The 12716-nt window shown below is 50.3% G+C and overlaps 1 protein-coding gene across 1 annotated transcript; it reads right to left on the reverse strand.

The window, feature by feature from the left end:
• Nucleotides 1–449: 449 nt before the first annotated feature.
• R3hdml (R3H domain containing like) lies at nt 450–11098 on the reverse strand. Its single transcript, XM_010631508.1, is given in 9 exon segments — nt 450–647; nt 4434–4528; nt 4531–4552; nt 5818–5868; nt 5870–5951; nt 7414–7532; nt 10034–10272; nt 10546–10683; nt 10933–11098. Coding segments are annotated over 9 exon segments (1110 nt in total).
• Between the last annotated feature and the right edge of the window lie 1618 nt (nt 11099–12716).

Below are 12716 nucleotides of genomic sequence, written 5' to 3' on the forward strand. Positions count from 1 at the left end.
GCAGAGTGATCCAGAGACTGAAAAGGGCAAGCACAGAAATAGCACCCCCTGGGCAGCTTTGGTTTTTGCTTGTCAGTCCTGCAAGCTCAGAAAAAAAAAATGTGTTCAATTCAGGGAGGGAACCACAAGCCCTCAAAGGCTGCCTGCGTTGGCTGGCATTGGACAAGTGAAGGCGGATTTCAGAGGAAAGACTGTTTAACAGATGACTCTCATTGGACGGACAGGCACCGAACCAAGCTGCCAGCACTGATCCAGGCAGCCCTGACCCTCAGAGCGTCAAGCTAATTAGAGATGCAGGTCTTTCCAAGAGGGCCACACAAAAGAAAGATGTAACTAAGGAAAGAGAGCAGGCCAGGAAATCCCTGCCTTCTGACACACGCAGGACCTATAGAAAAGGGAATGTAGGAGGGGAAACCGCATCGGTGAAAAACAATTACTCCTTGATGCTATCACTGCGGAGGGATTCTTGGAGGGCCAAGCCCCTCTAGCGGTGTCCCCAAGCGCCCGCCGGGAGGGTTCCTAGCTACTGGAGCGCTTTGGAGTTGGAGCCCCGGGAAGCACATGTTTGTGCACATGCCTCCATAGCTGGGTGGGCAGGCGGAGCAAGGGGTCCCCATCTTGTAGGGCGCCTCGCCGATCCAGTTGCCCTGGAAAAGAAAAGGTCCCAGGGAAGCAGCGTTAGGAGACAGCACAGTGTTATTTCCAGGTCTCAGCAATGCAGTTCACTGGCTTTGTCACATCTGTAAGCTTTGGTGTCTTCATCTGCAAAAGCGACAGAAGTCTCCACTCCCTTCACAGGGACACGGTGAACTGGAGACAGAGCTGAGTATGGATACATGCGGTGTGGCACCTGGAAAATCCTTTTTCTTTTTTGTTTCTTGGTACCATGGATCGAACTTAGGACCTTGGAGCTCAGGCAGGTGCAGCACCTCTGAGCTAAATCCCCGGCCGTGGAAAATCCTTTTTCTATTTTTCCATTTCCCTTGCAGGAGACAAACCTGAGTTCTGAGCCGAGTTTCTGGTCTTGAGTTCTGATCCTGGTGACAAGCAAAGCCATTTCCTTTTTTTTTTTCCTTTTCTTTTTCCCCAGTACTCAGGATAGAACCCAGGCCTTGCATATGCCAGGCAAGTGCTGTACCATTGAGCTACATCCCCAACCTGTTACCCCATTTCTTGAAACTCGATTTTATCTTCTGAATAAAATAAACGAGGACCTGGGATGCAGCTGAGTGGCACTGTACATGCCCTGCAAATGCAAGGTCTTGAGTGCGATCCCCGGTGTTCCATAAGCAAATAAGTAAGGAAATAAAATAAAACAGTACCTGTGAAAATTATATGAAATGCCCTAAAACATCTTGTAACTTAGGTGCTCTGTGCAGAAGAGAGCATAATTCAGTGGTGGGACCAGCCCATCAGGCCTCATAGCTGTTGCTGTTGTTAGTGTCCTCAGGACCTTATCTGAAACCTGCTCTGGAATTAATCCTCTCAGAAGACCCCCAGCTTTTGGGCAAGGAGGGGTGGAGAGTTATTGCTTCATGGTTTTAGAGCTTCGCTGTGGGTTGATGAAAAAGTTCTAGAAATGATGGCTAGGATTGCAATTGTAATTAACACCAGAGTTGTACACCTAATGTGGTTAAAATGACATATTTTATTGAAATTAAATATTAGGAATGTGATTTAACCCATTGGCAGGTTGTGTCACATGTGAGTTGTATCTAGTTTTGTTGTTTTTGAGACAGGTTCTTGCTATGTAGTTCAGTCTGGCCTGGAATTCACTGTGTAGTGATACTCCTGCCTGAGTTCCCGAGGACTGGGATTATAGGTGTGCTGCTTATGAATTATACTTTTATCATTTTTTAAAAGTTATACTGAGCATTGAACTCAGGACCTTTACACTGAACTACATCTCCAGTCCTTTCTATATGCTTTAAGATTTTGAGTCAGGGTCTCAACCGAGTTGCTGAGGAATTTCCCAGACTGCCTCAGCTTCCCAGAGGGCTGGAATTATAGGTCTGCACCACCACTCCCAGCTTGCAAACTTTTTATGTAAAGAACCAGATAGTAAACATTGCTGGCCTAATTGTCTTTATGACATGAAAGCAGCTGTAGAGAACATGTGAAGGAAAGATGTGGCTATGTTTCAATAAAACTTTATTTAAAAACAGGCCACGGACCACAGTTGAACATGGGCTAGAGTTTGCAGACTGGCTTAGAGAACCCCTTCCACAACTTTAGGTCAGACATGCAGCCTGTCCTGGTACCACATGGCTCCAACTTACACACTTTCACCTTCCCCTGCTTGCTTCTCCACCTCTGTCTATGCAGTTTAATTTTCTCTCTTTCTTCCTCAAGGCCTAAAAAATAAAACTCCCAGCTTTTGCTGCTACTACTTCAGTCTCACTACTGGCTGTGGTATGGGTATCTTTACAAGTCCCAAAGCCTATTTCTCACACCACAGACATCTGTTCCTTGGGATCCACAGTGGAATCATTTCCCCTCCAAACAAAAGTGATTACTGCCTAGCCTTAGCAAAGTCAGCCCAAATTCTCAGAGGAACGTGCACTTCTGGTTCCCTAACAGGACACTTTCATTCCTCCACCACCGCTGCAGCTTGCAGGGACACAGGATGGGTGCCATCTGCCACCGGTCCACAGGGTTCAAAAGGAGCTCTCAGGAGTTTAGGAGCAGGGAAAGGGGACCACGAGGAGTGCGTGTGAAATCAGAATGGTTCTTGTTTTGTTTAACCACTTGGAAAAAAAAACAGCTTTGCTTTAAAAACAAAAAGTATTGAAATCACTGCAATAGAAAGAGGTAGAAATGAATAAGGTCTATTTCCATCCTTGAGGGCTCCTGGCCTCATTTACTCTGCAAGCAAGCACATTACCATACCCGCCTCCCGCCTTGGGTCCTTGCGCTTTCGAGGCAGGCAGCAAGGCGGCAGCAGCAGAACCACTGAGCTAAATCCCCGTCCCCACATTTTGTATCTTGATGGTGTGAGCCCAGTAGTATTAAACCTAGCAGAGGAGACCAGACTTGTAAGACAGAATGATTTTCTTTTTCTTTTTTTTTTTTACTGGGGATTGAACTCAGGCCCACATTGCGCTTGCAAGGCAGGCAGAGGCCCAGGAAAGAAAGATTTTCTCAGGGCCCTCAGTGTGCACATGGTAGAGATGGGGCATAGAGCTATATCTGCTAATAACAAAAAGAACCAATAAATGTTCCCTATTTATTATGAGCCCAGGGACATGACCAGAGTGACCTCGATGAATAGTCCCACAAGTACTATTTCACCCCCATTTTGCAAATAGAAGAAACAAGTATCAACAAGTTAAGTAGAAATCACATTTCTTGTTTGTTTTTGGAGACAGGGTCTGGCTATGCAGTTTAGGCTAGTTTTGAACTCACTATGTAGCCTAAACTGGCCTTGAATTCGCACCATTCTCCTGCCTTAGCCTCCTGAGTGCTGGGATTACTGGCATGTGCCACCACACCTGGCTCTTCCCCTTTTTCTTTACTTCTTTCTTTTGTTTTTTCAGAGTTAATAAGGTGGAAGCATTTTGCAAATGATCAAGGTCTATGTGAGCCTAAAATGTGGTTATTATTGTTGACTTTGAAGTTCTAAAGTTTGTGCTAACTTAGAAATTGTTGTTTTGTATGAGAATCTGTAATATTCACAAATCTGTAGACTACATTGGACTGGAACTTCCATACTCTCTCCCCTAGGTTTCCAAGAGACTTGTAAGAAGATGGTGCCTCACTTCCCTCCCATCAAGCTGATTGGCCAGTTTGGGAGGAGGAGCTGCACATGCTCAGCTTATCCCTCCAGTCTGGGATCTCCCTGCTGATGGGAACCAGGTATTCTTGCTCAAATGATTTTATCAATAGTGGGGATTGAACCCAGGACCTTTGCAATGAGTTACATCCCAATCCTTCTTTTCATTCTTTTGAGACAGGGTTTCACTAAATCACTAAACCACCCAGGCTGGGTTTGTGATTCTCCTGCCTCAGCCTCCCAGAGTACTGAGACTACAGATGTGTGCCCCCACACCCAGCCTGGTTATCTCTTAGGCTGAGCATAGAGGGGCTGGCCCTGTGCTTATGAGCAGAGGCTTGTTCGTCCAACACTGCCTAGCACCGGTGCCCAGGTTTAATTCAATTGTGAGGCATTTGTGAGCCCTCTGGGCTGGAGGGGGCAGCTAAGCTACATCCTGTGCCCTGCACTGCCTCAGTGTTGTCACCTTCCCACCTGTCTTTGTCCACTTTCTCCCAACTGACTCTGAATTGAGCAAAGAAAAGAAGACTGTGAATTGACTCCCTAAACTTACCCAACTCCTCTAACCCCGCCATTACTCAGCAGGAGAAAGGAGGGATATTGTGCTTGTCTTTCCCTGAATTTGCAAGATGCCCCTCCTGCCCCCACCCCAGCCTGGTACTTACTTCATGGCGTAGTTGCAGACCAGGTATACCGCCCGGTACAAGGTCTTTCCCCACACGTTGAGGCTGCCGCAGGTGTGGATGGCACAGCCCCCCGGTTGGAGGAGGCCCACACCATCTGAGGAGGCAGAGACACAGGGCGGGCTGAGAAGGGGCAGGTGCCTGGGGTCGGTGGCCCCTGGGATGGGTGAGGTCTTGGGGAGCAGCAGTCTGCCTGAGCTGGCGTCGTCTATGTTGTGATACAATGTTTCTTACGCTTTTTTTTTTTCACTGCAGTGACAACAAGAATAAGTACATTTCATATTGTTGACCGGTGCATGTACACAACCAAAACGGAAGTTTTATAAACCGGGGCTGGAGGATGCTGCTCAGTGGCAGAGCATGTGCTTAGCATGTTTTATCCCCGGAACACACAAAAAAGTTTTATGAACCAAGCTGGGCATGGTGGTGGCGCACACCTGCTATCCCAACCCTCAGGCAGCTGAGGCAGGAGGATTGCCGTGAGTCCCCAAAAAGATAAGGCAGGGATGGCTGTGAGTTCGAGACCAGCCTGGGCTACATAGTGAGCTCCAGGTCAGTCTCAACTACATAGTGAGACCCTGCCTCAAAACAAACAAACAAGCAAACAAATAAAAAGATAAGTCAGGAGAATTGCTGTGAGTTCAAGGCCAGCCTGGACCACACAGTGAGACCCTGTCTCAAAACACAAAACAGAACAAAAGTTTTATGAACCAACATTTAGCCATACCACAGGTGATACAAGTTCATATTTTTTTTATAATGTTCTATGTGTTTTCTTTTTTTCTTCTTCTTTTTCTTAGTGATCACCCTTCCAAATTTTGTTGTATCAGAGTAAACTTTGGGGCTGGGAATTTAGCTCAGTGGTTCCACCATCTGCCTTTCAAGTACAAGGTCCCAAGTTTGATCCCCGGTACCCCCCCCCAAAAAAAAGAAAGAAAAATTTCAGAGTAAACTTTGGAGTCAGACTTGAACTAGCATTCAGTGTCACCTGCTCTGTGACTTTGTCTGTTATGGGAACTGTGCCTTCACTAGCAAAATGGAGGTGATAATATCGTGTGGAAAGTTAGGAAGGATATTTGGTTTAGGTGTCACATTTTGTAGAGGGTCACAAATGTAGATTTTTTTTTTTTTTTTTTTTTTTTTTTTTTTAGCTTTTTTGAGACAGGGTCTCACTATGTAGTTGAGACTGACCTGGAACTCACTATGTAGCCCAGGCTGGTCTCGAACTCACAGCGATCCTCCTGCCTCAGCCTCCTGAGTGCAGGGATTTCAGGTGTGCACCACCATGCCTGGCTACATCCTTCCCATTCAGAGGGTGCCAGGGATTGTTTTGCATGCCCCCAAGCCCTGGCAGAGATGTACCTGGGTGTAGTGGTAGCAGATAGGGCCACTGCAGCGCCAGGGACAGTGCGGGGGTGCATTCGCTCGGGACCGGAAATAAGTAATACTGTTTCTCGTCAGACCAAAACTTCACAAGATCCACTATGGAGCTGAACCTGGGGAGACCGGGAACAAGGAAGAAGCTGGGGGAGAGTGGAAAAGTACCTCTGCCACCAACTGCCACCAACTTGCTCAGTGACCTGGGGTGAATTACTTCACTTCCCCTCCCTGTGATTCCTCATCTATAAATCAAGGATGAGGACAGCAGCACTCACCTTACAGGTATGTTCTGAAGGCCAGGAGTGAACCATGCAGAGAGCGTGCCGGTGCCTGGCATATAGTAAGTGCACAGTAAAGCATGAGTGCCTGTCACGGCACTTGAGGCCAGGCAGGGGACACCTCAGGCAGGGGAGCTCTTTGGACCTTCTCCGAGGCCTCTGAGATGGAGGTGGGGAAGGGCGGACACTTGGGATGTCCATCCACAAACTCCACAGGCCAAAGAGCCAGCTGCCTGGACTCGAGGGTTTTTTTCTTTTTTGTTTGTTTTTTGAGACAGGGTCTCACTGTGTAGTTGAGACTGACCTGGCACTCACTATGTAGCCCAGGCTGGCCTCGAACTCAACAGTGATCCTCCTGCCTCAGCCTCCCGAGTGCTGGGATTGTAGGCATGAGCCACCACGTCTGGCTATGAGGGTTTTTTTCAATTGGCCACATTAGACAGAAACACAGATATTCAAAAAGCCCAATAAGGGGTGAAATCTGAGAGAACTCACACTTGTGATTCACAACTCATGGTTCTCATCTTTGATCCTGACACTGTTTTGCTTTCACTATGAGCCTCCCAGGGGCGGCCATGGCCTGGCTGGGAGAGGACACAGGACCCTTGGCTGAGGGCACGGAGGAGCATTCACGGCACTGCCCCAGGAGTCAGTGATGTGGCGGGGATGTTCAGGGCCTAGGTTCACCCCGGCCTCCCCCTGTCCTTCAGCTAGAGGCAAAGAGGGGAAGAAGGGTGTTTTTCTAACGTCCTTATTTAGCAAAATAAAAATGCGTCAGTGGCATGGCTGTCTTGTAAATGCCTTTTGGAAATTTTACTGGCCTATGAAATCCACAAGTCTGGAAAGCTCTGAGCTGGGCCAACACCCTGGTCTATGGACTGGGACACGAAGGTCCAGAACATGGAACACACTTCCCCAGGCCACACAGATCAAACTCAGGACCCCTAGTTCTGACTCCGGAGCCGTAAGGAGAGAGAAGAGCTGGCTGGAGGGGTGGGCTCACCGTTCTTGGCCTCAGGGTGGACACCCTTGGGCCTGATGCACCCATCTACCTGCTTCTGCTCCCAGCCCATCCTATGTACGGGTCTTCACTTTGCGCCCCTCGCTCCCCAAATACTCTGGAAGCGAGTTTGTTTTCCCTGTTTCACGTGTCTCTCCTAACTAGAATAGGCTCCCGTGGACAGGGAGTTTTTCCGCCTTGTTCTCCATTGTATTTCACTGCCAAACAGAGGCCCCAATTCAGGGTTGTGCTTGATGTGCTTGATGTATGTTTGTTGAATGACTGAGGGGTGGTACTCACTGGTCAGAATAGACAGAGAGGTTCTGACCCAAGAATTTCATCCGGTGTGAGGGGCCATGGTCCCAGATGCATTGGGTGGCCCATGCCTTAGCAGACTTGGCCAGCCGCTCATCCCAGACCTGGAGAAAAGAAAGGCAGGAACTCACCGGGAGGAGAAAGAGACACACTTGTGCCTGGCGCCCTTCTGGACTCTTCAGCGAGCTCACTGACAGGTTAGAAGACGGGGCTTACACGAGGCCTGTGCCTTCAAGGTCAAGCACGAGTGCGTCCCAGAGCTGAACCTCAACACCTCTTTCCCTTCCTGGACCTCATGCCAGAGGCCCTTGGCTCTGAGCAGGGTCCCAAGTGTTTGTCCAGGAGTTCTCGGCAGTCCTTAGAAGTGACTTAGCCCAGGGTGATGCGAAAAGGACTGATTTAAAAGTTGTATTATTGTACTTTCAAAATGGCTTTATGGAAGCGTCAAACATTTTAATTGTTCCGGGCATGGTGGCACACGCCTGTAATCCCAGCACTCAGGAGGCTGAGGCATGAGGATCACCGAGAGTTCAAGGCCAGCCTGGGCTGTACAGTGAGTTCAAAGACAGCCCGAACTACATAGCGAGACTGTCAAAAAGAAAAAACCCCAAAACCAAAAAACAATTTTTTTTTTTCAAAATGAAAACATACCAATTCAAAATGTAGGCTATCCAGGGAGGACAAGTGGACAGTCCCTCGTCTCTCCCCAGCACTGTCCCCATGGCTACTCTGTACCCTCCCCCAGGGACATCATCACGTTGTGTTCATTCACTTGCAGAAGTATCCATAGCGCACACCCTCACATTTAGGGACACAGGCACTCTGACAGGTGACAGCACGCCTGAAACTCTGCCCTGACCTTATTCTCCCCACTCAACAAGATAGGCTATCTCACTGATTATCCTACTTCAGCATCCATAAAATATGCTCCTCATCCTTCTTCATGGTTTTATAATTTATATATATATATATAAAATTTATATATATATACTAGCTCACTTCCCATGCTGGGATCCTCTGAGATATTGTTTATTCATTCAGCAAATATTGAACCATATTTCTGAGGGATGAGATCTCAAACAAGCCATGAATCATTGCCTTCCCCGGCCATGTTTCAGGGACCTGGACCCAGGCTTTCTTGGAGGTGAGGGGTGCTTAGTCAGATGCCTGTTCTGTGGGCAGGGGTCAGCTGGTGAGGAAGAAAAGGCCTCAGAGAGGGGCCCAAACATCCCCCAGGCTTGTCTGACTCCCAGTCTTTGAAAGAGAGCAGAGCAAGAGCGTAATCTGAGGGAAGGGGCTTGCTAAGAATCTTGTCGGCCTCCCTGAACCCTTGGGGAGACAGCTTCCTGTCTGTCCATGCCACACACGACCATTAGATACTGTTTCTGGTGAGGGCTGCACGTACAACAGTGGTGCTCAGTAAATGTGTCATGTGAAAAATGAGGGGCCTTCTATGTGCCAGTCCCTGTGTTAATAAATGAGTCAATCAGTGAACAATTAAATGGCTCTCCTACCTCTGAAGCTGCCCACCATCCTGGCTTCTATCCCCTGTCTTCCTCAACTGTTACCTCCTGGCATATTTTAAAGATACACATGCATGCACGCGCGCGCGCGCACACACACACACACACACACACACACACACGTGCGGTCCCACAGTTTGTACTATTTTCTGTCATACCCCTCAAATGAATACCCCTTGGGGAAGGACATGGCCTGGTGTTCTAGGCAGTACCCCCTGACCAGGCCCGGTGCCGGCTGGGAGCAGGACCTGAGACACCAGGGATCTCTTGTGGCTGCTGAGAAGCATGTACTGTCCCATAGGGGGAGGACTGGAAACCTCAATCTTCAGAGAAATCCTGTGAGCTGGAAGCCTATCTCTCCAGGCTGATTTGGGACTATTGTCTCAAAACAGGAGGAGCGGTGATAAAGAGCAAGATTCCCTCTTCCTCACCAGGGGTCTGGCTTCTAGGTGGCCCGGGTGAGAGACACCGGCCCTGCCGCTTTGAAGGCAGACTTCCCAGGCTTTCCCGCTGTTAAGCTGCGTCTTACCTCAGTCTGAGAGCCCTGGTGCCTGCCCTGCTCCAAACCTGCCTGGCAGCTCCAGGAAATGAATGGCGAGGGGTGTGTCCACTAAATCTCTGGGCCAAGAGAAGATAGCATAGAAAGCTCCAGCCATTCACCCCCTACAGCTCCCCAGTTGGAGCCAAAATTCTTGGGCTGGGTATTGTGTTGGTTAAAGCCAAAACTTTTCCATTGGGCAGACCTGGTGGAATCCAGACTGGGTGGCTTTGGGCAAATTGATTTTCTAGAGTCAGTTTTTAAATTTGGAAAGTGGAGATGAACCTCTTGAAGGAAGAGAGTTATGTGTAGGCCCTGGCACCAAAAGTGCCCCGTAAACACGGCTCTGTCCAGGTTCATGGGGGGGATCTGTGCATTTGCCTCGGTTTCCTAGCCTGGAAAGAGGGGCATACAAATTCCAGCCTGCTGCACAGCTCCCACAAACTGAGAGACCGGAGAGTGAGGCCAGCTCTTCCACACCAGTCACTCCAGCCCACAGGCTGGGATTTGCTGGAGGGGCACTGGGATGGGCATGGGGACTTACCATGTACTGCATGTTGGCAGCGGGTGGGTACACGGCGGCCCGAATGTAAGTGTGATAATCCAGCACAGCATTCATATCCCAGGCAGAGATGTGGCGCTTTCTGCGGGACCGGGGCACCGGTAAGCCACTCAGGGGCCGCACAGCTGTTCTCTCTGGCTGAGCCAGGGCTACGGTGGCTTTGGGCAGCATCAAGGCTGAGCCGCAGGGGCATAGCTGGTGGGGGTCACAGTCTTCCCACTCTAGTCAGAGCCAGTGGCCTGGAAGGGGTGAACGTGAGAGCACCACGCCCTGAGTACTCTCCTCGGGCACTGCCAGCCCAGAGGATGCCCCTGGGGCCTTGCTTGGCAAAGCTCCCGAGCCGGCTGTGGTCTGGGTACCAGTACTCCTTCCTCCCCACCTAGTGGACTCTCAGTGGGTTGGTCCGCAAGAAGAAGGACCCGGACAATGGCTCATCCAGCCTGGGTCCCAGGGTGAGACGCTGCCGCCACTTCAAAGCCAGGGCCCTGTCCCACCCGCCAGGAGGACGGCAGATCTCTCCAGCAAGACAGATGCTTCCCGGCCTGCCCGAGGGGCACAGTGGGCGCCCACAGCACACCTGGTCCCCAAGGGCCGCAACTTCAGGATCGAGAATGAGACACAGAACCGGATGGCTGAGGACGGCAGAGGCGAAGAAGCAGGCACGTGAGAAACAGAAAAAGAGCATGAGAGTAACCCAAGGTGAACAGAAAAAGATACAGAGTAAAAGAATGAAAGATAAGTACGAAAAGAGGGGGAAGCATGAACGATGAGGGGAAAAGATAAAGATAACGGGAGGAGAGGGAGAGCGTGAGACAGAGACAGAGCAGAAAAGACGAACAGAGGAGCACAAAGAATAAAGTTGGAGAGAGGCCCGGGCCGACCGGAGAGCGGGCTCCCTGAAGGTGCGCACCCAGCACTGGCAGCCCCGGTGGGCGGCGGGAGGTGGAAGAGGTGAGGACCTCTGCAGACGCCCTGGCTGCCTGACTGGGCGGCAACTGTAACGGCCCCCGCCCCACCGCCGCCCCCAGAGCTGATGGCATCGGGCATCCCCAACCCCGCAGCCCTCTCCCCTTCCCGCTGAGCCAGACTCGGACAGGGAGGGACATTCTGCCTGCTGATTTATGGGGTTTTTGCTCTCTCCCTCCCTCATGCCTGCTGTTCCAGCCGCCACTTGTATGCAGGTCTGGGGCCGAGCTTTTGGTTAGGCAGGAACCCCAGGAAGAAAGACCTACCCCATGGGGAGACCTAGATCTGGAGACTTTTCCTTGCCTTCTGGACTCTGACATAGTAAGACCAACTGACAACAGGAGAGTATTTTATCTTTTTCCTTTTTTTGAGACAAGGTCTCACTATGTAGCTCAGGCTGTCCTTGAACTCACAATCCTCCTGCCTCAACCTCCTGAGTGCTGGGATTAAAGGCATGGGCCGCCACACCCAGCTAAGAGTATTTGCTGACTGTTATCCCTTCAAAGCCTCAGAGCCCCAGCTAAAGAGCTCCTACTATGTGCTGGGACCAGGGCTGAGAGTGGTGCATACACAACCTCAGCCAACGAAGCAAAAGGTGCCCCAGAAGGGTGAAGGAACAAGCCCAGAGTCAACAGAGCCAGAATTTAAATAAAAATCTGTGCCCAGGGTCTTGTTAGTGTGGAAACAGAGTCTAGGACTTTCATTACCATGCTACTCAAACACAGCACCTCAAGCCACAATCACGAAGCCCATGGATCTGGATTCAAATCCCATTTAGTCCCCTTTAAGACTGTGCATTCTGGAGCAATGGCCACTGCAAAATGGAAGAAATAGTGGTACCAACCTCGCAACAACCATGGTTGTGAGATTAAGTGAATTAGCATTGATGGAGTTAAGAGCAGCTGGCACACAGTGTGTCCTCTGTGTGATTGGGTCTGTGTGCGCCGTCTGTGCTACATGCTTACATGCACATGATTACTTATGTGATGTGTGTCCAGGTACACTGTGAGAATACAGCTGTGAGCGTGTTCGTGTGACTAAAGCCCCCTTGGTTTCAGAACCGCTGAAGTTATAGGTTTAAACATTATTCCCCACCCACTCCCCTTTTCTGTGGTCTGAGGATGGAGCCCAGGGCCTCCCATACGCGAGGTAAGCGCGTTCTGCCACTGAGCTACACCTCCAGGTCCTCTCCTCTTTAATTACTTGTATTCTCCACAAATAGCAAGCATTCCTTTCTATAAGAGGAGAGGCACACTTACAAAAGAAGCATTGTATAAAAACGAGGAAGCATTTGCCATCCCGTCCTCCTCTTCCAGCCACCTCTGGGAATCCCCAGGCTGAACCCTGTGGCGAGCCAAGGTCCAGCCCAGCTGGCCAGGCAGGTCTGCGGGCTGAGATGAGGCCCCTTCAGCCAGGTCCATCTCAGACACATGGAATTCCCACCCTAGGCAGCCGCCCAGACTTTGCGTCGGGTCAGATGGTGTGGCCGGCCAAAGCACACACCTTTCCCCTACAGCTGTGTCCTCAGCCTGCTGCCGCTTGCTGGGTGCAAGGCGCAGGCAGGGGACAGAGCAGCCCCTGAGCTCTGCAAGGCTTTCCTGCCACGCCAGAAAGAGAAGAGCCGGCAGGGTGCTGGGGGTGTCCTGAGCAGGTCCCGACCACCCCTGGGCCTTGGACACTCGGCTGGAGAAAATGACCG

The sequence above is a fragment of the Fukomys damarensis genome, unplaced genomic scaffold (genome assembly GCF_012274545.1).
Source record: "Fukomys damarensis isolate Sample0158 unplaced genomic scaffold, DMR_v1.0_HiC HiC_scaffold_22, whole genome shotgun sequence".
Taxonomy (NCBI): Eukaryota; Metazoa; Chordata; class Mammalia; order Rodentia; family Bathyergidae; genus Fukomys; species Fukomys damarensis.